Raw genomic sequence first — 27908 nt, 5'->3', positions numbered from 1 at the left:
GAATGTGTCGCATTCTTGAAAAACATTTTGAACGCAAGATACCTTTTCTTTTTGAGGAGGAAAATATGCTACAAATTTTCCTGTTATACATCGTTATTATGTTATATGCGTTTTGACTTAGATCAGTTGCGGAACCTCTGTCAATGTTTCAGGGAACACTACGGTTCCCCGGAACCCAGATTGAAGACTCCTGGTCTAAAGGATCGAAATTTATTTTAAAATTTTTACTAATATCAATTGTTTTTTCACTTGAATTCAATATTTCCAGATAGATAAAACCATGAGTCGGTTCCACTATGGCTTTGGACAGAAATAATTCACTTTCCTTGGATTTTTCGTCTCCAAAAGGTGCAATACTTTCTCCTCTTATGTTTACTAAAGAAAATATTATTTTTTCTTTAATTTTATATACTGCACTACTTTCCTCTCTTATGTTTACTGAATTAAATATTATTTTTTCAGCTTAAGTGCCAAGGGCTCTTGCAATATTTGTCACATGTGTCCTGTACAACCGAGATTTTTGGTCAACCAAATTATTGCCTGCAATTCCTAGTATGGTATGAATGTGTTTTTGTATGCAAAACCTTATGGGTTCGTGTTAACATCTAGCATACTTTTCCTTATAAAGTTTGACATCAACAGCCCCGTTTAAAGTTTAAGGGCGCGCTGGGCGTAACATGAATCTCTGTGTCACAAACCCGTTTACGAAGTTACTGAGAACGGAGGCCTCGTTCTTACCACGAATCACTTCCCCAGCGTCCTGGTCAACACCAGTAATGCTGGCTATATTCAACTCTTCTAATATCTTTCAGTACTTTTCGCTTCTTTTACTGTTAAATAACAAAAAATCTTATTAGTGAATAATGTGTTTATTATATATTTATTTTCTTTACTTATACCTTCAGTATCGTTTATCCAGACTCAGATATGGACGTTAGTAAAAAAAAATCTGATGTGGTCAGCACATAACCGACCGCATTGTGTATTGTCTAGTTAAATGAAAATGTTACAGAATATTATAAAAATATCTGTTAAATACTTCTTTCCAATTTTTAGGACATTAGTAAGCTTATAGTTAACATACTTAGAAAAATGTAAATTTGGCTCTTAGTAGAGTTTCGCTTTGTGCTACTCGAATTCCCTGAAATGCTCACCAGTTAGTTTCGATAACAACCAGAACTCAAATATCAAATTTTAAGAAATTCCATCAATTTGTTCTGTGGATATGGTGAAAAATGTAAAGTCGGCCCGCAAATCAGTTCTCGAGCCCTAATCTTTCCAAAAAAGTTATATGTTCATTGCTTTAATATGAGGAATTCATATATTAAATTTCAATGAAATCGGTTGATTATTTCTCTTTATATACACAAAAGTGCATGTTTGGCCCGTAGTAAACGTCTAGTTACCGATGCCTGATCTTTCCAAAAAAGTTATATGTTCATTGCTTTAATATGAGGAATTCATATATTAAATTTCAATGAAATCGGTTGATTATTTCTCTTTATATACACAAAAGTGTATGTTTGGCCCGTAGTAAACGTCTAGTTGCCGATGCCTGATTTCTTCCAAAACATACGAATTTTTGCGGACGATCGAGCTGAGCTTATATATAAAATTTCAAGTAAATCGGTTGAATGTTTTCTTCAAAATGTTCAAAAATGTAAAACAGGCCCGCTAAAAAGTGCAGTTCCCGAGGCCTGATATATACCAAAAGTTGATCGATCTGTGCCATGGTGGAAACAAACTTACATATAAAATTTCATCAAAATCGGTTCAGCCGAACTTGAGATACACGCGTGCACACACAGACCGACAGACCGACAGACGGACAGACCGACAGACCGACAGACCGACAGGTTGCTAAAAATAGTTTATTTACACTTCCCTACTATGGAGAAGTACGTTCCCACCGAAAACTCGATACGCAAAATTTGTTGCCATCACATAACCTACCTATTGTTTACACAATACGGTCGGTAAAAAGATATCTAATGTTATCAAATAAAATGTTTCGTGATTATTTAAAGAAACGTTTTCTTTTGGTAAAAAAATTTTTTTTTGTATTTTTTTTTTGTATTTTAAAGAAAAATATTTTCTTTTTTGTTTCTCATATATTTTCTAAACTACTATGTACTATTTCAATGAATGATATATTAAAATACCTTTCTTTTGCTGAATTAGGATGATACTGATTGCTGTTGTTTATAATTACTTTTGTTTTGTCTTATTTAATTTTTGCACTTTTTTTAAAACTTTTATGCACTTCTTCTTTTTCTTTTTAACTTTTGTACAGCCTTCCTTTTTTTGTATAGTTTTTCGTTATCTTGGTTACTTCCCGAATCTTATTACAAGAGGGATTCAATGTACGGCACGCTTATTTTTTTTATACTTTGTGGAACAATTGGTAGAAATTTTACCCACTTGATATTCCACCGCTGCCGCTCTTATTATTTTTGGACAACCGTCCAGTTTTACTAATTAATGCTGACTGACTCCTTTTCATTTTTCTAGTTGTGACCTCGGAATCTTTTCTTAATCATTCATTCATATTAACGAAGAAAAGATTGCATCAATCGTCCTAAATTTTAAAAGGACGCTTGGGTCAAATCATAAAATTTCATATATGTGTTCACTTGATACTTTCTTTATTAAAATAAAGAAACACAAGTAAACAAGTGTAAACCAAAATTAATGTTCTTCTTTCCCGAATTAGCTCATTCATATAATTTGCTGTTCGTAATATGAAAACATACAAATGATTGAAAGATAGCAAATGAAAAGCAGGTGAAGTAAAATATTGAATGAGTAATATTCTTATTTCTATATTATAAGCATTATAAAAATTACTCATTAAAGAAAAAGAATAATGATTATTGAAGTTCGCTATAACACAGTGAATATAAAATAAATAGCCAATATAATTTTGAACCTAAATTTGATAAGTCAAACGAAACTAACCTTTTTAAAATTTTGTAAAAAAAAGAACAAGAAACAGAGCTTGATGTTCGCCCTTTTGTAATTTTTTTTTTAATATAATATGGGTTATTTACTTTTTGATTTAAAAAGTACACAATATTTGACTATACCAGTATCAGAATAACTTACTATTATTATTTGTAGTGCATGCACTAATACTAACAAAAATTACTAATTTGCAAATTTTAATTACTAATTTGCAAATTAGTTATTTATTTTATTATTAAAATTGCAAATCTATAACTTAACTCAATCTATACGCAATCTCTCTTATTTACAGTTATAAAACACAACTAACGTAAATAATTCCTCATTTGATTTGCTTATTGTAGGTAAAATTATATGCTTTGTTATAACAGTTACAACAAATTATTTTTTATTCTAATTTCAAAGTGTTTAATATAAAATATTCTATACTATTTCCATGAAATATAATTTTTGTCGATATATTTTTTTTACAGGATTCTGTTGATTCAGCTACTTTAGCATCTTTAAGTCAGGTAAATACGAATATTTTTTTAAGAAGCTTACCTCTTATATTTGCTTGTTTTACAATGGCAACGTACCATTTTTTTCACTACATTCTTTATTATTTTACTGTTAAATTATGCCTGCACATATTAGTAAATATTAAGCTTTAATTAATTAAAATATATTTAGTGTAGACTTTAAAAATTTTGACATTTTAGCTATTAGATAAATTCAGGAGACACTGAATTAAAATAGCTACGTACTTACACACATCGACATTCGCGTGTGTAAGTACGTAGCTATTTCATACCTATCGAGCTTATCAATCAGTGGTTCGTCATAATATGGATACGTTTCATTAATAATTACAAATATCACGTTGTCCAAATGGAAAACAACTACTTAAAGAACTAGACTTAAATTTGACACGAAAGATTTTTGTTCTGTATTTTTGTATTAATTTATATTTCTAATGAGTATAATAAGTTGCCTGGAACTTGCACCTCCTACACTCTGCAGGGACTTTATAGGGACACTGAAACTTTAATGAATAACTCATATGTTGTATTCTCGAAAAGGTCTTCTAAATTTCTACAACTACTGTTTAACGACTGAAATGGATTTTACCAGTTTTGAGTTACTGAGACAGGTTTCAAAAAAAATAATGTAATATGGTCTAAGGTTAAATTAATGTAATATGTTCTAGTAAATTTTTGTTTTGGAGAATTTTTAACACTTTTGACAAAAATTAAATATCATATGTTTTTAAGGCGTAATATTATTATTGCAAAGTTTGCGCCAAGTTCTTCAGCTTTTGTTCAGTGACGTTTACAAAAATTTATTCTACGACTTCCGTTTAACTTTTACACATTTTATTTTCAAGAAGTTGTTCCTACGTAAAAGTTTTTCAATTTCGATAAACACCAATATTTTCTTTTTGTTAAAAAGAAAATAACTTTTTTTTTCACGCTTTTTCATTTTACTTTTATTTAGCTTTTTGCAGTTAGTTATTAGATTAAATTAGGTTAGATAAAAAAAATGCAAAAGCGCTAATTTGAGAAGTGTCCTTCTACTAAATTCGACTATTTTGTGCTACCTAAAGGCCCGAGAAAATCGACATCTACCCATCGATGTTGATTTTCTCGGGGCGAGCACAGTGATAACGTTTGATTTGGAGATGCGGTCCATCTTCGCACTAAATCTCTAAGTCTCCTCGTCTACGCAATAATCAATGATCATTCACTGTTCGAAGTGAATTCTGGAAAACTAGATGATATTGTTTCAGCCTTTGGCAAACATTTTGTTTCCGGTACAGGATGTGTGGTGCTCGGTCAAGACTCAATCCTCTGAGCAGTTTTTTTTTCTCCCTCTAGTTTCTCTCAGAAATTTCAAGCACTCTAGTCTTTTTTTTTCCGTGTAAGCTACTTCTCGCGCACCTCTCTTCTCTCTACTTTACCAGCTTCGTGTCTTTATCGGGTGTTCCCCAGGTTCCTGAATACACCTTATGCTGTGATAAGATAGAGCTAAGGTCGAGCCTTTTTGGGTCATTCAAAGTAGCATTTAAAAAGTGATACTGTTTCCTACTTACCTTCTTATCTTGACGGAGTATTTTTCGGAGTATTTTGCAGTTCTGAACATGGGAGGTGTGCTTCCTGCGAGAAGTACAGGAAATAGCCTTTATATCCACATCTGCCACAACGTCACGTATAGTGGTCTGTTCACATTCTTTTCACAGAATTTAGTCCTGTGTTACGTTAGTGTTTTCTCATTCCTCTGTTGGTGTTGTCTTTTTTTTTGTCTTTATTTTCGTTTTTTGTTCTTCATGTCTGGTTCCACAAGTAACTACACAAAGGTATTCCACTACACTAGCACCCTTTGAGGCATAGTAATGTAAAAATAAATTTTATATTTAAATTATAACTATATTAAAAATTTAGAAAAGTAATGAAAAAACCAAAATTTTGTAAACAAAATTTCCCCGCCAACAACATATGTACGACCAGAACAAGAAAGTTAAAAATGTCGTCGTCTCGGCAGGAAGGCGACATCCCTAAGCAGCTTCCAAGCAGAATGCTAAATCAGCTCCTAATGAAAGATATTGACAGTCCACAGTAGGCCGATTGCAACGAACCTCAGATACCGTTCATTTGAACTCTTATAGCTTCAAGACAGTTACAACGGGAAAAGCAATTTCGTTGCCTTTCCTTCTGTTACTGTGTATCCAAATGAACATTACAATGTTCATTGATTTTTGTATCCCCTTTTTAAGTTCGCTCTCAGCATATCTCAATTACATGTATTTATGTTGAAACATTGCGCAATACGTATCTAGAATTGCACTTAAACGTATGTTCATCAGTGAACTTATCTGTGCACCTTACAATAGAACCAATCTTTTTAGCACTTTTCCAAAAATTTTTTGAAAAAAGTGCTTATTAGTTTCACTTCGTCCGTTCGTCCGTCCGTCCTTCCGTTTGTCCGTTCGTCCGTGGACATGTTTACAAAACTTCTGTACCCTTGAAGACCGAAAGCTGGAATTTTATATGTGCATAGATCTTTACTAGAAATTTTTTTCCGTAGAACAAAATTATTACCTATCTCACCCCCTCAAAAAGTTATACCCCCCAAAACCCTAAATATGGCCCTTTTTAACTATTTGTTGCAATGAAACCATAAGCATTTCCAAATTTTGCAAACGCAGAAATTACTTTAATTACGCAGAACAATGGCTTACTTCTACTATAGTTAAACTTTAAAAAAAGCAGAATGGCCGTTCAAATTTACCGTTATCTAAAATCCGCTTTTCCCAAATTTTTGATGTCGTTTTTCTTCTAGACCGTAGCTTGTGGGAGCCTGAAATTTTAGCAGCTTTTAGATATTAATAAATAGTTTTTTTCGTTAGAAGAAAGTCTTTTCCCATCTCCACCCCCCCTCACGTTATCGCCTTCGGAAATTTGTAAACTTTGAATATTTAGTGCCTTATATTTCCGAAACCGCAGCTTTTTCAAATTTCTATAAACGCAAGAAGCTAATGGTAAATTCCGTGACATTAAAAAATATAATTATTTTTCTTAACTTACGCAATTAGCCCCCTTTTCTCGCAATAGTTCCGGCATAACGTCCGCTTGGCCCTTTTTATTACCGACCGTATTGTGTATACAATAGGCAGGTTATGTGATGGCAACAAATTTTGCATATCGAGTTTTCGGTGGGAACGTACTTCTCCATAGTAGGGAAGTGTAAATAAAGTATTTTTAGCAACCTGTCGGTCTGTCGGTCTGTCCGTCTGTCGGTCTGTCGGTCTGTCGGTCTGTGTGTGCACGCGTGTATCTCAAGATCGTCTGAACCGATTTTGATGAAATTTTATATGTAAGTTTATTTTCACCATGGCACGGATCGATCAACTTTTGGTATATATCAGGCCTCGGGAACTGCACTTTTTAGCGGGCCTGTTTTACATTTTTGAACATTTTAAAGAAACTATTCAACCGATTTACTTGAAATTTTATATATAAGCTCAGCTTGACCGTCCGCGAAAATTTCTATGTTTTGGATGAAATCAGGCATCGGCAACTAGACGTTTACTACGGGCCAAATATACATTTTTGTGTATATAAAGAGAAATAATCAACCGATTTCATTGAAATTTAATATATGAATTCCTCGTATTAAAACAATGAACATATAAAGTTTTTCGAAAGATCAGGGCTCGCAAACTGATGTGCGGGGCAATTTTACATTTTTCACCATATCTACGGAACGAATTGATGGACTTTCTTGAAATTTGATATTTGAGTTCTGGTTGTTACCGAAACTTACTGGCGAGCATTTCAGGGAATTCGGGTAGCACAAAGCGAAATTTTACTAAGAGCCAAATTTACATTTTTCTAGGTATATTAACTATAAGCTTACTAAAGTACTAAAAATTGAAAAGAAGTTTCAATTTTTATCAATTATCAAGAAAAGAATTCTCTAGGAGAAAATGTTTACATTACTCTAAGTGTTATAGCCTCTCCAAACCCAAAAATTTCGTTTTTTAACCATTTGCCGCAGAAAAACATAAGCTTTTTAGAATTTTGCAAAGACAGGAGTAATGGCTGGCTACTTCCACCGCGGCATACTATATTTTAACTTTACAAAGCAAACTGGCTGTTAAAATTTACCGTTATCTAAAATCCTTTTTCCAACTATTTCATATCGATTTTCTTCCATACTTCATATTTTGGGAGTCTGAAATTAGCACCTTTAAAAAGTTAATAAATTAGAAGTTCATGCCACCTCCACCACCTCTCAAGTTATCACTTCTCGAAACTTATAAAATTTGAATTTTCGGCATCTTATTGTTTTGAAATTGCAAGGTTTTCCAAATTTCTATTAATGCGGCAAACTAATAGTAAATGCCAAGGCATTAAAAAATGTTATTGTTTTTCTTAATTCTGGCAACTAACCCCTAAATTTGAACATTATTGCAATACCTTTCCAAATTTTTTTTTGTTTTATTTCGAAGATTGCATAATTTATTCGTCCTATACCATTCTATATTTCCAACCTGTATGCTGGAAATATATTAATATACGAATGAAAGTAATTTTCATATTTTAACATAGTTATTTTATTAATAAACATAATTGTTTTTAAAAGTAGCATTTTCACTTGCTGAAGGGAAAAGTGCTACATTACAATAAAAACCAAAATATAGAACACAGTTTTTACTGCCAGAGATAAAAAAAATAGTAATGTTTTGTTTGACAAATCGTCTTAATTTAAAATGAGAATTTTGCAACATTTAACACTAAGGGAATATGAAATCTTTGAAGTCCAGACTTTTAAATTTGCCATATTAGTTTCAATTCAATTTAAACCAATGTTTTCCATTTTTAAGATACATCAGGCGAAGCTTAATTTCCAATAATTAGCAACAGCCTTTTCTCATTTATTGCAACTGCGCAATAAATTGCACTGTCTAAATAGAGTATGAATTAATTAGGCATATTACGAAGCGTAGCACATAAAATGACAACTTATTGTTAAAAAATCTGCCGTTTTCATTGTAGAATTTTAAAAACATAAAATTTTATTTTTCTTTCAAAGCAACAAAATTTTTGAAGACTAACTTGTCACTTTATGTACACATCTAGTAGAGTAAGCCTGAGAGATTATTTTGTTATTTTTTTGTTTTGGTTTTATTAGATAATAAAAAAAACTCATTTATTTAATATTTTTAGATATCAGACGGTTGTTTAGTATAAGCATCTAGTATAGCAAAATAAACTTCACTTAGCCAACAAACGTGGCTATAAGTAAGTCTAACTAAAATCGTCATCATTTATAGATGGAAAGGGAAGGGAAAGAGAAAAATGGACAAAAAGTAACAATTTAAAATAAATTGATAAATAAAGAAATAAACAACCAAACACAAAGGTACACAACTACTGCACGGTGACCCAATAGGAAACGTCACACAAAATGAGAATAAAGTAAATAAAACCAATGCTACCGAAAAGCCTGGCCTTCGTACAAAAAAACGACGATTACAAGTTAACTTCTCGCAACATATGCGTCATCGGTTTATGCATTCCATAGTCCATACTATGGACTATGACGCGGCACATTGCTTGTATGTACTATGTATTATACAGGGTGTCCAAGGCCCAATAGTATTCCTCGAAACAAGATGATAGAATACATGAAGACGAACAAAAAACACCTAGTGACATTTTTCTTTTTGGCTTTTGCTCTCAAGTTATAGGGTCTCAAAGTTGGAACATGCAAAAACCGTCTGATTTTCACATTTCTATTTATAACTCGGGAAATATATAATTAAATCTAACTTTGTATGCTCATTTTAAAGCTAATAAAATTTTCCTTCTAACGATATACCAGTGGTTACAAAGACTTTTTTAGTTTCAGAGAGATTCAAGTTCAAAGTCAAAATTAAAAAAAAACCTTTTCTAAGTTTTCGTTTAACCGACATTTACTCATAATTCCACGTTATTAACCTATCGTTTTTTGTCTGACCAAGAAACTGGAAAGATGAAGGATAACCATACCACTTTTACTGTTAACAAACTCGCAAAATTTTCTAGAATCAACAAAATTTTCGCTCCGAATCCGATCAAGATGGCATTCATAAAATAATTCAGAAAAAGCCCTAAATTAAGTCCTAATCGGAAGAGACCTTCTAGGTCTTCCATGCCGAATTCCTGGCATTCATAAGGGCACGCAACTCCGAATGATACCACGGAAGCTCTTTTTATTCTTAGGCGCCAAGTTTTTCTTTGTTGGGTTGTTTCTTTTTGTAGATTGTTTCTTTTCATATCATTCTCAATAGTTTTCTTCCATGTTTTCGGGGGTTCTCCTCTTTTCCTAGGTGGTTCTTTGATATTCATTGCTTTCCTTATAATGTGGTCATCATTGCTTCTACTTATGTTTTCATACCAGCGCAGCCTGTTTTCTTCAATTTTTTTGTCTATAGGTGTTATTTTCAGACTGTCTCTTAAATAAATATTTTTAGTTTTGTCCTGTTTGGGAACATTTGACGTCCATTTTAGCATTCGCATTTCTGCTACAAGTAATTTTTGTATGTATTGTTTCTGAGCTGCCCTTCATTCAGTGCCATACATTAATACCGGCCTGACAGCTGTTTTATACAGTTTTCTTTTTAGTTTAGGTGGCATTCTTTTGTCACACAAGACTCCGGCAAGTGTTCGCCATTTCATCCAACTAGCATTAACTCTATATTTGACATCCTGATCTATTTTTCCATCTACTGTTATAACTGATTCAAGATATTTAAATTTAGATACCATTGTCAGAGCTTGCCGTTCTACATACACCGTATTATGAAGTTCATAAACATCATTATCATAAAAAGGTAGGTACATATATTCCGTTTTTGAGAGATTTATACGTAGACCGTTACTTTTCAATCTTCTATTCCACTGATTTGAGCTTCTTTCTAACTCATCCTTTGATTCTTCTATCAATACAATGTCATGAGCATGCAGTATATACCAAGGGGTTGGCTTCTGAATGTCCGCAATTAAGTAATTAATAGTAATGCCAAACAGAAGTGGACTCAATGCTGATCCCTGATGCACGCCTACTTTAATAGGAAATTTGTCTGTTATCCCCACTGCACATTTTATGTGCGTTGTGCATGAATGATACATATCTTCTATAATATTGACATAATATTCTGGCACTTTGTGAGCTTTTAATGCGCTAAATAGAATTTGCCGTGGGACTCCGTCGACTGCTTTTTCAGATCTGTTAAAGCTATATGTAGATCCTGATTTTTGACTTTATATTTTTCTGATAGAATTCTCACAGTTTGGATTGCGTCCATAGTGGAGCCACCCTGTATGAATCCGCATTGGTTTGGTACTATATTAGGTGTTTTGGTTAAACCGGCTGCAATTATTCTTCCCCAAATTTTCATTGCATGCGGCATTAGTTTTATACCTCTATAATTTTCACAGGCTTGTATATCGCCTTTATCTATAAAAACCGGAACAAGGTTATTGTTCCTTCAGTCCTGAGGCATGCGTCCCTCTTACAGGATTTTGTTAAGGAGGTTTGTGAGCCATTTTATGCTCGCTTCACCTGTGTATTTCGAGTTTTCTGAAAGTATTAGATCCGGTCCGGTTGACTTATTGTTTTTCATTCTTAATACTGCCGCTTCCACTTTAGATGAACTGATTGGTGATATGGGTCTGTAAACTGAAGGTTCCTCCCGTTCACTTTCATGAGGAAATTCTTCATTCAGGAGTTGGTTGTAGTATTCTACCCATTTCATTTTAATTTGGTCGTCTCTTGTGAGCATGATGTTATTTTTACCTTTGATGTATATAACTTGTTTCCTTTCTTTTGTTGTTATGTTGTTTCGCCACTTTATAGATGCATTTTTCTCCTTTTGGCGTGTTCAATGTATTGTAGAACTCTTCCTGCGCTTGGAATTTTGCTTTAGCAACTTCTTGTTTCAATTTTCTTTTTGCCCCTATATATATTTGTTTGTCATTTTCCTGCTTGTTTTTTTGCCATATTATGCTAAAAAATTTCTTTTTGTTTTGGATATTTTCTTGCACATTTGGATTACACCACCACGTTTCTTTTCCTAAATGCAGCGGACCTTTCGAAACCCGTAATAATATTTCAGCTTTACGGATGCAAGTTTCTCTGAATTTTTGCCGCATCTGTCCAGTATTATGCATGTTATAGTTATTTTCATTTTGAAAATATTACACCAATTAATTTGCAAACTCTTAGTTTTGTAGCACTTAATTTTTGCCATCCTTTGCGTTTTGTGTTTTACTTCTTGTGCTGCTAGCTTGAAATCGGCAATTAGAACTCGATGTTGGTTGGTAAGAGGATCTTCTGGTCTTTACAATCTTTGCACCATTTAAGCTTCTTCCGATCGTGTAGGATATAATCAACTTGGGAAGCGGTGTCTCCACTCTTATAGGTAATAAAATGTTCTTCTTTCTTTACAAAGAACGTGTTTAAAATTGCAAGATTACATGCAGAGGCTAGTTCTAAGATATCTAGACCTTGTGTGTTGCAAACGCCATTCCCATGCCCACCATGCCATGTTTCGTATTGCACATTTAGTTTTCTAACATGCCCGTTTAGATCACCACATACAATCTTAATTTCATCATCTGGTCCCATTTGTAAAGTACAGTGCAAATTGCTCCAGAAATCTTCTTTTGTTTGGGCATCACATCCAACCTGAGGAGCATATACACTGTATACGTTGATTTTGGTGTTATTTTCTACCACTAATTTAATGGACATATTTCGGCCTGTGTGCCTCTTCACATTTACCACTTTTTCGCGCATTTCATTATTTACTACAATCGTCACCCCACGGTTTTTGTTCTTTTCATCGTGATAGTATAATTTCTATCCATTTCTAATATTTTTTGATTTAGATCCAACCCATTTGGTTTCCTGTATGCATGCAATGGGCACACGTCGTCTGCTTAAAACTTCTGCTAATTTTTCTGCGCTCAGTTAGTGTTCCGATATTCCAAGTTGCGAGTCGTACATGTTTATATTTAATTTTTGTGCTTTTACTGTTTTCCATATTTACTTTTTCGCCGTTTAAGGGGGACGCCCTAGCATTTCGTTTCTCCTTCATATTCTTTGCTTTCATGATTAAGGAGTTATAGGTTTTGTTTTGACCTTTGAGTTTTACTGCCGGTGGCCACCAGACGCAAAGACAGTAACTTTCCTGGAAAGCCTGTACGCTACCTTTGGCTCGTGAGGAATCCATACGCTATTTGTTTCACTACGTGATGCTGCCCATCACGTAGGTCTATAGCAACCTAGTCTTTGAATAAATCAAAGTAACCTGCTATAGTCTCCTCTCTCGTCAGCCTCTGACCCAGTTCACTAAAGAAGTTGGTTACCACACTCTCGAACTGAGTTGCTCAGAGCCCGGAATTCACCACGTGGAGGTGAGAGTAGGAAATAGGTTAGAAGAGGGTATATGATCCTGACCGCTTACGGGATCGATATGTTGCGCATTCCAACCCTTGGAATCCCAATTATATAACGGAGGCGACGATAATAAATTTAAAAATGTTCTTTACTACCACAATCTTTACTTTACAGTAAACTTACAGCCTTATTTATTACACTTTACAGGACGACTGACAGGACAATTGGTACTGAAAGAGCCATGCATAGACGCACTTATACAACCGCATTGTCAATTGACTTACACGTTTTTGTTTACTCCTCCCGCGGGCTACTGTGTGAGCAGATGAAAGCTGTGCCATCGCTTTCTTGGCAGGACATTGTCGTCAGATCTGCTCCTCTTCTTATTGAAGTCGCTCCTTGCCTTACAAGTCCGGAACGCCCTGGGTTTCTATCTTCCGAAATCACGGACTTAGTTCTCTTATTTCCTTCGAGTCCAGAACCACAACATTGTTTTCCTCATCTGCATTTCCTTTCAAGGATTGAGCTCCCCCGGGTAGGTCTTGCAATTTCCTTCTGGAATCTGTACGGATTAATTTTGCTGAAACCAATTTCACAGTTTGTTTAAATGCTTGCACTAACCTCCTCAAATGGCCGGAGTTCGTCTTACTTATAATGGTTTTTTCACTACCATTCCCCGTCCCAGAGCTCGAATAAGACCCACTCCTGTTGACTTCGTGTGAGATGAAATCTGAGCTAATCTCACAATCCAATTCCGATAGGATCCTCGTAGAAAATGAAGGCCGCTACAAAGGCAGCATTTTTTCGACGGTATTCCATTCAGCGGCATTACGTTCCTCAAAGCCTGTTTTCACTTTGACGCTTAGTAAAAGTTTTAAAATTTTTTTGCCGTGACTAACTTAACCTGAAATATAGGAGTGCTCAAAGAGAAAAATTAGTCCTTTTACTTTTTACTTTTAATATTGCTTGAATGATCTTAGTGGTACAATTTTTTATATACATTTTGTAAGCTATTATTTTTTTTCTAAACAGGTACTAAAAATCATCTAGACACAGAAATAAGTGGGCTGGATTTATTGTCAGACCTATCAATAGTGGGAGATCTTAACTCAACATAAAATGCTCTTGAGTTGTCATAACTTTCTAAAACTAGTCAATATGACTAATCATTTTTTATACTCTATCTTGTTTTTATGTATATATTCCTTGAAATAAGGTACAGAAATGCTGTTCCCATCACCTTAGGATTAATCACGAGGTTTCAGTCTTTTTGTCCTAAGGGAGCACGAATCATATTACGAAGCACCTTGTTCTGGAAAGTGTGTATTTGCTTGATATTAGTTTGCTCTATGAAACTTCATATAAAATTATTCGAATTTAATCGCGGTGGGTTTACTTAATTTTTGTTTGTGAAATACACAGATTTACTTTTATTCAACTTGATCTTCTATTTATATATCCCCATGTTTCTTTACTTATATCATTACCTGCTTCTTGTACATTTTTTCTTTAGTATTCTTCAGTATTGGGTTCTACTACCAATATTGTTGCATCGTCGACAAATGCAGGTTACGTTCCCCAACTCTGACTAGTCACTCGTATAACGTACGTATAATATAAGACTAGGGTCCTATATCAATACACTTGCATAAAGTACGTATATACCGTATAATAAAAGTATTTACATACCGTTTTGAAGCGCGATTACTATAATTTCTCTAAGCGGAGTACTCCTTTTCAAGCTTAATTCTAAAAAACCTTTCAATTAAATATGATTCAAAAAACTCCACAAATTGTAAAGGTATCAGACCTTTGTGTAAAACTTTATCAAAGCCCGTCCAGAAATATTGTTGATTATATTTTGCCTTTTTTCTAACGCTTCTTTTTTTAATATTTTTGTGTATTTATTCCTGTATATTTCTATAAGCAAAATTTTAAGACTATTTGATTTCAATTAGAATAGATATTAGATTAAAATTTTATATGAAATTCTTTAATTTCTTTTTAGTTACAACAAGCTTTCAAGGACAAAGAAGAAGAAAATCAAAGGCTCAAAAATTACATTGATACAATATTACTAAATATTGTTGAAAATTATCCTCAGCTTTTGGAAGTGAAAGCATCGATGCCAAAACAACAAACGCCAAATGGCAAATAAATGTGTTAAATCGTTTTGTGTAACAAATTTGTTTACAATAATAAAGAACGACGTAATAAAAATTATTGTAAATTATTTTTATTTTGTACATCTAATTTTATAAACCCTGTGAAATATCGAGCACTCACTACTAATTTACAAAAGTACAATATTAAATGCAAATCATTTGATTTGAAAGCGGAAAATGATAAATAATGTAAAGGCTTTTGTATTTTTGGTAAATAATTTTTGTATTTTTGTTAAACACTTTGAATGAGTAATTTACAAAAGTTTTAAACAAATAACAAACATAAGGAATTAAGAATAATTAAGATTTGCTGGCCTTAACATTACTTTTTTTACTTAAGTCATTAATCTTAATATATTGTATTAGTTACAATTCATGTATTAGTACGTATTGTACACACTTACATACACATTATATAAATCATTTTAAAAGTTTTGTAAAAATACACAAATAAATTCAAGCAAAGCTAGAAAAAAAGTAATATTATTTAGAATTTATTCAACAATTTTGTAAGGGGCAACAAATAAAACAAATAAAATTAATAAAAGCTCTTAATTTCAAATCGCAATACAAAATCAATTTTTATGTTTTGAACGTTACTCCGTTTGGCGTAAGTTTGCAAAAATGAAAAACTTTAAAGATCATATTAAAAAAAATATTTCATGAGAAGACTTTTGAAAACTTGTGGGGAAACGCATTTTTATAAAAGGTCAAAAGTATGTTTTGTTATGTTTTGTTTAAAGTTTAACGTAAATAATATGTAAATTCGGTAATTTAATAGTATAGTATTTTTAAATAGATATGTAACAATTTTTCATTACACAATTAAAAAAGTATGAAAAAATACAAAAGTATAAGATTTTTTATGAAAAGTAAAATTCCAAAATTTTTTAAATTTCTCAATCTTTGAAGAAAACTTTTTGAAATAGCATATATGAATTTAGACTTGAACTACTTCTTTTATTGTTGTATTTACATTTCCTCCTTTAAACAAAAAAGTGTAAAGAACGTTAAATTTTTTTTTAAATTATTGAAATAATAAATAATTATTTTCAATTCCAACATGTTTATAGAATTAGTTAAGGTAGCAATAAGGCAATGAAAAATTATATACCCTAAAATTAAAAAATTATGTTTTTTTTTTTACAATTTTCTCATAATTTTGTTTAATTTTAGGAAAATTCTTACTAAATTATCTTCCAATTATGATTTATTATTGTTAAAATTTTATCAGATTAAGAAATTTAAAAACAGCAATAGGCTTGAAGGAATTTAAATATTTTCTATATTTGCTAATATAATTTTTAGTAATTTAATATTTTTTTATTGTTGGTAAATATTTTTACTTATTAATTGAAATTTTTCTTTTTATACTAATAAAATTATACAAATAATGTGAAAAACTTAAAATTTTGCTGTTAAAAATATATATATATATTTTCTTAACCCTATTATTATAACTGATTATTTTATGTTTCACTATTATATTAGTCGTTAATATACTAGTAAACAATGTTTAATAGTTTAGTAATTAATTAAAACAAAAATAAATTTAGAATAATATAACTAAATTAAATAAAAATAACGACAAAAGAATTTATTATGTTATTGTTCATTTACCTTATGTTTATTTTGTACATAATATGTACCAAATAGACAATTTTTTATGCAATACAAAAAAAAATTAATAAAAAAATAAAGCAAATAAAAAAATAGAAAAAGCAAATTTAAGATGTTGTTATTACATTATCTATAACAAACTTGGAACCTTTACACAAATGGAGATATGCCGTCAATTTGGAAACAATTATCTGTATACAACATAATTGTTTTTAGCCCCAGTGCACTAGATTTGTAGATTTGTACAGCGGGGGTACAACATTGCACCGCGACCACGTATAAGCATCCAATGTGGGACCTCTTTGATTTTTTCCTTAATTCCCAAAGAATTGTACGTTGTCCGATTCCGCAGAAGGGCTCCGGTCCGGAACTATATCATCACCATAAGCACCAATTCCTTGACGAAGCAGCTCATCAAGGAGTCCATCCACCACATGACGATTCCACATAACGGCGGAGATAGAACTCCACGCTTTACACATCCCCTAATCACGCATCCACATCTCTTCTCCCCATGAAAAGTGTTGTCGAAAGCACACTCGATATCCAAGAACGCACATAGTGCCACACCCTTTTGTTCTATTGTGGTTTCCAGGGTGCTAGTAAGGCGGGACAGACCGGTCTCTGTCGGCCCCCACGCCCAATACGCATGGTGATAATCGCTCAGCGGCTTCCTAGTCAGTATGCCAGTCTGGACATTGTCTACTATTTACTCCATCGTCTTCAATAAAAATGATGCTAATCGGTCTGAATTGCTTGAGCACGAAGTGTCTCCTTCCCAATTTGGGGGTAAAGACCACCCTAGCCACTCGCCAGGACTCGTGAATGTATTAGAGCGCCAATGCACTAACTTGGCAGTCACATTGCCTAAAAATAACAGTGACCTTTCTAAAGCTTTTGACGGAAAATAATTAAAAGGGTAAATAAATTTACCTACGAAAACTGATATTTTTTACATTTGAAATTATCTCTGCAATTACGTTTTTCTTTTATACTGTATATAATTAGAAATTTAGAAATACAAACCAAGAAATAAACGATACGTTTTACGTTATTATTAGGAACACAAACCGAGAAATAAATTATATTTCAAAATACAACGATCTCACATATTTACGGTTCGAAAAATCGAAATAAGCTTAACGAAAATAAATGTCAGCTTTTATCAAAAACATTAGATGTTTTGTGGTATCTGAATATTAGTGCTTCATTTGTTATTAAATAAAGGCATGTGTTTGCCTTCATTATGCTGATAAACGAGATATCAGGACACTGGTAGACCAACTAGCTAATCTATCTAGAAGAACCTCACAATTGACGAATTCTATGCCAACGTTAATCATCAGCTGTCCCTGATAATCAACAAAATAATAAGCGAGAATTACGGTATCGAAACATTACAAGCACTAAGCGAAACATATTGGAACACTGCCCTAGATGTGTTCATAAAAAGACTAAATGGAAATTTATCAAGAATGCTCAACATTCAGTGCCCCAATTCTTACCAGAAACGTATTCTTCGTGCCTCGAAATCCAGAATTTCAGTGTACGTAGTATACCGATACACAGTAAGAGCTCAAGCAATAGAGTGATAGATCCAATTAATGCACTTTCGAAGAAAAAACCGTCATTCAACCAATTACAGCCAATAAGCTCTTATTTTCAACAGCCATACAATTACAATAGATATGCATTCAGCGGAATGAACGAAAAACGGCTGTCCCGATGGAAGCTGATCACTCAATTCAAACAAAACAGTTGGACTATTCAAACCGGCCTAGCCAAAATTTCAAACAAAAATTTTGTAAAATCAGAACAACCAAAGAAACCAAGGCCCACAGTATGCCCATTTACCATACGATCAGCTGGAGGTGATATTACTATCGCGCAAAAAGTCAGCGCAAGACTCTTCAAACCATACGGCAGCAACACGAAATTAGACTTCTTCCTGCTACCAGGACTGAAATCATTCGGCGATGATGCCCTGAAACAACTGGAGGCAATCATTGATCGCAAAGAAAACACTTTAAAAATATCGTAGAATATCACGATACCGTTAAGAGGCAAGAAATCGATTCAAGTCAATAACATCGAAACAAGAATAGACCATCTAATCAAGGAATCCAGAAACAAAGTCATCAGGCTCCTAAGCAGCTACCAGAAACTCTTCGGCCCCCTTGACGATCAAAAAACTTTCTAAACTCAAGTTCGAGCAAAAATCAAAACCCCGAATAGCTAACCAATCTATTCGAAAATTTACCCATATCCAGTAAATATGAGGAATAAGGTGAACAACCAAATTTAGAATTTGTTAGAGAATGGAATCATCAGCCCTTAAAAAAGTGAATACAGTCGAGAAGATTAGAAGAGTCGAGAAGAAAAGAGAAAAGCAAGAAAGTGCAGAATGGTAATAAATGCCAATCAATCAAGGAAAATAGCAATCACATTCAATGAAGAGGAATTAAGAGCATTCAAAGAGCTGTAACAGACCTTATCATCAACAGAATTATTAGTATTCCCCCATTTTGAATAACCTTTTATTTTTACCACCGATGCTTCGAACAGAGCACTCGGTGCAGTGTTGTCGCAAGGCGACATAACCAAAGATCGCCAACACGACCAATGTCATATGTGTCACGAGCACTCAACAAAACAGAAGAAGTATGCGCAACCCACGAGCGAGAATTATTAGCAATAGTCTGGGCTCTGGACAAGTTCAGGTGTTATCTCTATGGAGCAAAAAAAGTGAAGATTTTAACCTCTAACCTTTAGTCTAGGCAACAGATATAACAGTGCCAAGCTTAAGACATGGAAATCACGAACAGAGGAATATAACTACGACTTAGTATACAAACCAGGGGTTGCACTTTCAAGACTTATGCAAGAACTCAACAATTCAGAAACTACAGTAACAGTGTACAGCGCAGAAGAGGACAGCAGTGACTTGATACCACATTACGAATCTCCGCTCAACGTGTTCAAAAATCAGATCATCGTGTGACAAGGACCAATACCTTCTGACTACGAAAATCCTCATCCAAATTACCACCGCCATTATATTGATCTTCAGGATATCATTAATTTAATACAAATCTATTAGAAGCATTAAGGAGAGCACTATCACCATCAATTCTCAATGGTATTAAAATACCCGAGAATCAAATTCAGCTGCTGCAGGACTTATATTAAAATCATATCCAAGGATACAAAATTCGCATAAAACAATGAATCGTGCGAGATGTCAACAATAAAGAAAATAAGTACCAAATTATCAGGCTTGAACATAAACGAGCGCACAGGAACTGGAAGAAAATAAGGAGCAAACAATGGAAAAGAACTCGCCATCCTAATAATCCATGGCTATTGGGAACACTTGTACCCATTCATCCAACTGAAATCCTACACATTTGTACATTACTATACAGTACCTGGAATGATAGTAATCGATAGATGAGCCAGCTTTTCAAGCCCTTACATAGTCGATTATTTGAGAACCTTGGGAATCGAGTTATACATCGCTCCAAAGCAGAAAAGCGAACCAAATAGTGCTGTAGAGCTAGTCCTCTTAACAATAGAGGAAATATTCAGATGCCTACAATAGAAACATCGAAATTTATCATTTAAAGAAACAATTAACATTGCCGTGGATCGGTACAACAACAGCATTCACTTCGTTACCGAAATAAACCATCAAACATTTTTTATGGAAGAACACAACGAACCATTACCAAAACTAAAAAATTTTCAAGACAGGTTCTAACTTATAGAAGCCATAAAAATTTAATCCGAAACGATAATGAGCAATACCATATCAATCAAGTTCTAACAAATACAACAAAACATATTCTGATGCAATATATAAAACTATTCAAAGGTTTGATTAAAATTCAAAAGAAGCTGATTACCGAACTTTTCAACCAAATTAATATGATAGAGAAAGAAAGAAAAGAAATCTTAGGAGCCAACTAGCCAAGGGAAAAATAGTGAACACCAATTTATTAAATAAAGAGGAAATCAACCATTTAATTTTTGAAATGCGAATATACCGTATTACAATGTTATTGATATAATCGAGTACGCTACACCAACAGTACTAGTCAAAAAGATGACTATACTCTACATATTATCACTACCAAAAAGCAGCGGTATCGAATATAGCTTTATTAAAATAAGAGCCACCACTAAAAGTAATAAGCAGTTACATCTAACATACAAAAGTCTAATAACGAACCTCAAAGAAATTTTTGGTGTTAGCAACGATTGTATCAAGTATAAAAATATCTTTATCTGCAAAATGGATCAAATAGAAGTATTACATGATGACCACTGCATCACCCAAATTCTGAGAAAGAGCAACAATACTTGTGAGTACGAGTTCAACAGAAGGGAATCAGTCGAAGTAATCAATGAAAATATGATATTCCTCAATAATTCCAATGCAACAGTCAAAGCTAACAACACAACAAAAAACCTTAACGGTAACTTCGTCAAAGTATTTTACAACGAAACAATTCAAATTGAAAACGAGACCTCTACCAACAAAGAATTTCAATCGTTTCAAATCATTTTGCCACAAATAATGAGCGACAACCATTCCCAAGGAAAAATGAAACTCAACCTGGATAATTTGCACTAAGGTAATGTGAAACAACTAAGCGAGCTCACTTCAACTTCAGCAGTTAGCATTTAATGCCACATTCAGCTTAATTATCATTGCCATATTATTAGCAGCCAATATCCACAAATACCAAAACCGGAAAAATTTAAGATCTCTTTAAAAACGCCAGAACTAGGAGAACTGAAATCAAAACTCCAACCAGTAAAATTAAAATTCTGATCCACGTGGACGCGTATCTTAATGGTGGGAACAGTTAAGACACTATGATATACGCGCATAACATCAGACGCTGAGGTCAACATAAGTTTAATGAGGTTTAGTAATTTATCTGTGAAAAATTTTATTTTTACAATTCCCACTATAAATACCTAACAAGCATTTTTAACTTTATAATTGTAATATTTGGTTAATAATTTATTAATTATTTGCTATAAATACGTTCAGTTCAGACCAATATTTTTTATAAGAAATTGGACTATATTTTCTTAACTTATACAATAAAAAAATATTAAATTTAAAATTTGAAAAGTTGAAAAAAAAATCTTTGCCCAAAAAAAGTCAAAAAAAAAATATATATCTATATGTATATATATTAGCTAATTGATTATTCTTTATGAAAAAAAATTTTAAATATCTATTTGAATTTAAAAAATCTGATGTGATCAGCACATAACCGACCGCATTGTGTATTGTCTAGATAAATGAAAGTGTTACAGAATATTATAAAAATGTCTGTTAAATACTTGTTTCCAATTTTTAGGACATTAGTAAGCTTATAGTTAACATACCTAGAAAAATGTAAATTTGGCTCTTAGTAGAGTTTCGGTTTGTGCTACTCGAATTCCCTGAAATCCTCGTCAGTTAGTTTCAGTAACAACCAGAACTCAAATATCAAATTTCAAGAAATTCCATCAATTCGTTCCGTAGATATGGTGAAAATTGTAAAATCGGCCCGCAGATCAGTTTTCAAGCCCTGATCTTTCCAAAAAATTTACATGTTCCTTGTTTTAGTATGAGGAATTCATATATTAAATTTCAATTAAATCAGTTGATTATTTTTCTATATATACACAAAAGTGTATGTTTGGCCCGTAGTAAACGTCTAGTTGCCGATGCCTGATCTTTCCATAAAATTTACATGTTCATTGTTTTAATACGAGGAATTTAAATATTAAATTTCATGAAATCGGTTGATTATTTCTCTTTATATACACAAAAATGTATATTCGGCCCGTAGTAAACGTCCAGTTGCTGATGCCTGATTTGTTCCAAAAGTTAGGAATTTTCGCGGACGGTCGAACAAAGCTCATATATGAAATTTCAAGTAAATCGGTTGAATATTTTCTACAAAATAGTGAAAAATGTAAAATCGGCCCGCAAATCAGTTTGCGAGTCCTGATCTTTCCAAAAAATTTATATGTTCATTGTTTTAATACGAGGAATTCATATATCAAATTTCAATGAAATCGGTTGATTATTTCTCTTTATATACGCGAAAATGTACATTTGGCCCGTAGTAAACGTCTAGTTGCCGATGCCTGATTTCTTTCAAAACATAGGAATTTTTGCGGACGGTCGAGCTGAGCTTATATATAAAATTTCAAGTAAATCGGTTGAATATTTTCTTCAAAATGTTCAAAAATGTAAAACAGGCCAGCTAAAAAGTGCAGTTCCCGAGGCCTGATATATACCAAAAGTTGATGGATCCGTGCCATGGTGGAAATAAACTTACATATAAAATTTCATCAAAATCGGTTCAGCCGAACTTCAGATACACACATGCACACACAGACCGACAGACCGACAGGTTGCTAAAAATAGTTTATTTACACTTCCCTACTATGGAGAAGTACGTTCCCACCGAAAACTCGATATGCAAAATTTGTTGCCATCGCATAACCTACCTATTGTTTACACAATACGGTCGGTAAAAAAGTATAATTGACAATCTCTATATAGCATCAGCGAACGTAAAAGTAAAAATTGTGTAACGTCATTGCACTTTCAACATTTACAATTCGAAATGTGAAAGCAATTATGCATAATGTTTATTAAAGTTTTCAAGAGCAGGTAAAATTAATCAAATGCTTGTTGTTATTATATTTAGCATGTGAGTAAATCTATGATTATTAAATTCTTATGATAAATATGATATTATGAATATAATGTAAACCAATATATGTATACGCATGTGTGCAAATTTTCATAGGTTTTTGATATATATATATATATATATATACGTATGCATACAAATTCATTATTAAAATTAAAATATTAATTTTATTTATTTTTTGTATGTTTAATTAAATTACTTTTAAGAAGTTATTAAATTATAAAAATAAATTATAATTAATTATGCTAAAATACTAATATGTAAGGCCATGTTCATTATATTGTGTGGGCTTGCATTGCAAGCCTTGAAAGTATTATGTCTGTAGTTTTGAAATTATGTTCCATTCTGTGTGTGAGATATTTTAAGTTTACTTTTTTTCTTCAAAAACACACTCGTAATATACATATAGATATGTTTTTTCCTAATATTTTATAAGATAAAACTTAAAATAAAACAAGTAAAAACGTTTCAGTCGGTATAAACCGATTGAATTATACCCTGCACCTTTCGTTATTGTATAGCAATTACTCGAACCTGTCAAACCATTCTACAGAAACTTCACGGATATGTCTGACCTATAATTGGACACCCGACTGCCAAGCTTCATGAATCTGACAATTTTTCTAAATATTTAAAGTTAGCTTTTGGAGTTGTATGGCAGGAATCCGAACCTGTCAAGCAATTCATTAAAACTTGCCAAATATATCTGACCTATAATACGACACATGACTGCCAAATTTCATGAATCTGACTTTATTATTTTTCCGAATATAAAAAATTTGCTTTTGGAGTTGTATGGCAGCCACCTGAACCGGTGCAGCTATCCCATTAAAATTTTTAGAGCATGTGTAGAATATAATTGGACACATGCATACAAAATTTTATATTTATAGCTTTTTTAGTTTTTGAAATATTTAAAATAAACTCTTTGAGTTGTATGTCAGCTACCCGAACACGTTCGAATTAGTCCAATTACAATGGAGTTCGTCCTAGGCACAAAAGAAAAAACTTGTGAAAGTTCGGTGTCGATTGCATTATTCGTTTTTGAGTTATCGTGCGATCGGACGAACATGTCTAAATCGACGCAGAATTTTACGCTGAATATTTATTATATATATGTTCATACCGCAAAGTTAGTATACCCTTCACGAAGTGCAGGGTATAAAAAGCTCTTAAAACTAATTACGGAAAAGCGAATTATTAAACAAATAATTAGTTCCTTTGAGATCTAATATCTTTTGAGTAATTTATTTCAGAATCTCGCTTTGAGTTACGTCGCATAAAATTGTAAAATACGATCAATTACTGTTTACGCAAAAAATAATTCTCTACTAAAATTCATGCATATAATATGTATTTGGATTTTATGTTCAGTTACACTTAAACAGTACAACAGTAAAGTAGTTTACGGTATTGAATAACTTTTTATTAAATTAATCCAAATTATATTTCAGTATTACGTAATTAGATTATTACTTACTTTTATAAATTTATTTTCGAGGAAATATTGCAAAATCGGCATTTTTATTTTATTATATTAAAAATAAATTTCACTTTGGATCTGAAGTAATATTCATTTCGCTACGTTTGCGAAATAAAATTTTATAAAAAATTTTATTAAAAAAAATATTTCTATTCAGAATTTTTATATTATCGAAAATGAATTAGAGTATTCTTGGTAAAAAACTTTAACTAACAGTGAATTGACAAAAATGAGTTTCAAGTGTGATATCTCTTCATGCACCAATTATGAGATGAAGACTCAAAAAGCCACATGCAGGGCTTTTTGCAAGCGTCAAATACATGGGGCTTGTATTGGTGCTGATAGAGATTGGTATCACCAATCTCTTAAAAGATGGTTCATTTGCGACGATTGCCAGGATATCCATTCTACACTTCGATCAACCCTAGAGATAATTGCAAAAGCAAATGGAATAATCGCAAGCAACTCGTCTAGTTTTGAAGATATAGCTAAGTCCTTTGACCAAACAAATATTTCCATTAATGATTTGGACGAACTTCAAAGCGTGAAATTCCAACAACTTAGGGCAGATTTCCAAAAAGTCCTAGCAAACCAAATTTTCCAACTCAAGGACACTCTTGAGGAAATTATGAACCACTACGTTAGCAGTTGTCATCGACGTCTAAGGAAATACAGGCTACTGGCGAATGTATTTGTTCGGACCATAACTCATTGTAAGTAAAGGTCGATGCGCTATATCAAAATATAAGTGAATCTCCAAACAACCTGTTATCTGAGGTATTGCAAGAGATTTCTTTATTGAGGCAAAGCTTAATGGACTTCAAAAGCTCTAACAATAAGTCTTCCATGAGTTCAACGAGACTGGGCAACATATATGATGAGATTCTGGAATCTAAACAAATATGTCATCATATAGGAGTTTCGTCTGGCTCGGATAAAGGCTGCTAATGAAGAGCATAAGGGTCAAGTGGTTCAAAGCGCATTCATAAAAAATCTACACGACGTCACAATTGGGGTCGGAGACTTCACGGTAGATCCTTTAATGAAGCAGTTCAGCCGGCTGAATCTAGCCAAGGTACATATTGTAATAATTCTAATTTACAAAATAACAATACTAATCCTAAGATAAGAAATAGGTCTGATATTAACCACGCTAATACTAAAAATAATATTACTATAAAAAGAAAAAAAAAATAGTAAGAATGATAGTAATAAAAATAACAATAACAATATTAATAATAATGCCAAACAAAAAAGAAAAAGAAAATTAATAAAAACAATAATAATAATAATAATAATAATAATAATAATAATAATGATACAAACAACAATAATAGTACTCATAACAGGAAAAATAACCCTAATAATGGTAGTAATGGTAATAACCACAATAATAATAATTGTAATAACAACAATAATAATTATAATAATAATAGTAAAAATAATAGCAATGCTAGTTATAATTATCATAATAAGAATAACAATAGTAATAATAATAATAATAATCATCATCATAATAACAATAATAATAGCACTATTGGTAACAGTATTAGTAATACAGATAGTATTTCCGTAGCTCGTTCTGGTAAATGTCCGAGTATATTGTATCCTAATTTTACTAAAGGAGAAACTCTCAGATCTATCTCGGCATCCTTCAAACCGGCTTCAAGTTCAGCTTCACCAATATTGTCTAACTCAAACCCGCCTAGTTTTGTCAATCCTCTAGTCCCACCTATAGCTAGACTAAAAGAAAAAGCTGTTGAAGAAGGTGACGGCAAATATTTGTTATCTCTTTTGAGGGATCACCGAATCTATGAAAACGTTAGATTATTCCTATCTTATTTACACGATCAGGAAGATCATGTTTGTGTTGATGGGAAAATGAGAACAAATATTAAGGTTTTGATACGTCAAGAGGGACTGCCATATGACTTTCAGAGCTTAAAAAATATATATATTAAATTTCACGAAGAGATAGGTATGACTCCAAAAGACGTTGAAGCTGATTTGAAAACTTACCGTGGTCATGTCGCTAACCGAAGATTAGAAGAATCATCTACAACTAAGCCGAGAAAACCATAGTAAATATTTTCGTTCCTAGCGATACTGTTAATGTAAATTCTGCTTCTAGCAACTGTTCGAACTTGAATTTCCGACCCAACTCCGTTTCAATTTATTGTGAAAATATTAGAGGTCTGCGTTCAAAACCCTTTAAACTTTTTGTGAATTCAGCTATTCTTGATTGTGATATCTTTATTTTGACGGAAACTTGGCTCTGTCATACGCTCTATATAGAAAAGACAGATACGATTCCCCAAATGATCCAGAAAATGGAGCAGTAATCGAAGACTTAAAAATGATGTGACTAATTATCGGCCAATTGCCAAGTTATCGTCCATTCCTAAATTATTTAAACTAATGATTTTTGATTTAATTTATGACCAATGTTCACGTCGATTAGTGCCAAATCAGCACGGTTTCGTTAAGAAACGGTCTGCTACAAGTAATTTAGTGGATGCGACTTCCTTTTATTTAAATGCCAAGGAGTCCGGTTTTCAAACAGATGTCATTTACACAGATTTGTCAAAAGCATTTGACCTATTACCACATATTGTGATTTTATATAAATTGAGCAAATTTGGTTTCCCTTCAAATTTGTTGGATTGGATTAAATCCTATTTATTGCATCGTAAGTACTATGTCTCATTCAGATCCTGCACCTCAAATCCGTTTGTTGCTAATTCTGGGGTTCCTCAAGGCAGTCATTTAGTTCCTTTATTGTTTATTATGGCGAGTATATATTATTATTATTGTTAGTAAATGTGCGATAGTTAGTTATACACGTAAATCTGTTCCGATTTTGGCTAATTATTGTATAAGTGAGAAGTCAATGAACAGAGCCAATTCTTTACGGGATTTGGGTGTTATCTTCGATGACAAATTGACTTTTATGCCTCATTATAATACTATAATTAACAAGGCCAATTCAATGCTTGCTTTTGTAAAGAGATGGGTTTA

The 27908-nt window shown here is 32.7% G+C and overlaps 1 protein-coding gene across 12 annotated transcripts in view; it reads left to right on the top strand.

The window, feature by feature from the left end:
• The window catches only part of LOC129614940 (rab11 family-interacting protein 4B), a 116888-nt gene extending 100323 nt beyond the window's left edge, over positions 1 to 16565 (top strand). For 5 of the 12 annotated variants that reach the window (XM_055529920.1, XM_055529918.1, XM_055529921.1 and 2 more), the window contains 2 exons: positions 3438 to 3476; positions 14900 to 16557. In XM_055529920.1, the coding sequence (XP_055385895.1) occupies positions 3438 to 3476; positions 14900 to 15049 (189 nt within the window). In that variant the 3' untranslated portion in view covers positions 15050 to 16557. Of the gene's footprint in view, positions 1 to 3256; positions 3309 to 3437; positions 3477 to 14899 lie in introns of all 12 variants that reach the window. The other 7 variants (XM_055529923.1, XM_055529925.1, XM_055529924.1 and 4 more) reach the window with 4 other exon arrangements.
• Positions 16566 to 27908: the final 11343 nt, after the last annotated feature.

Source organism: Condylostylus longicornis, unplaced genomic scaffold (genome assembly GCF_029603195.1).
Source record: "Condylostylus longicornis isolate FDR11 unplaced genomic scaffold, ASM2960319v2 ptg000130l, whole genome shotgun sequence".
NCBI classification, from domain to species: domain Eukaryota; kingdom Metazoa; phylum Arthropoda; class Insecta; order Diptera; family Dolichopodidae; genus Condylostylus; species Condylostylus longicornis.
Note: the sequence above shows the minus strand (reverse complement) of the source record. Positions and strands in the feature narration are given on the sequence as shown.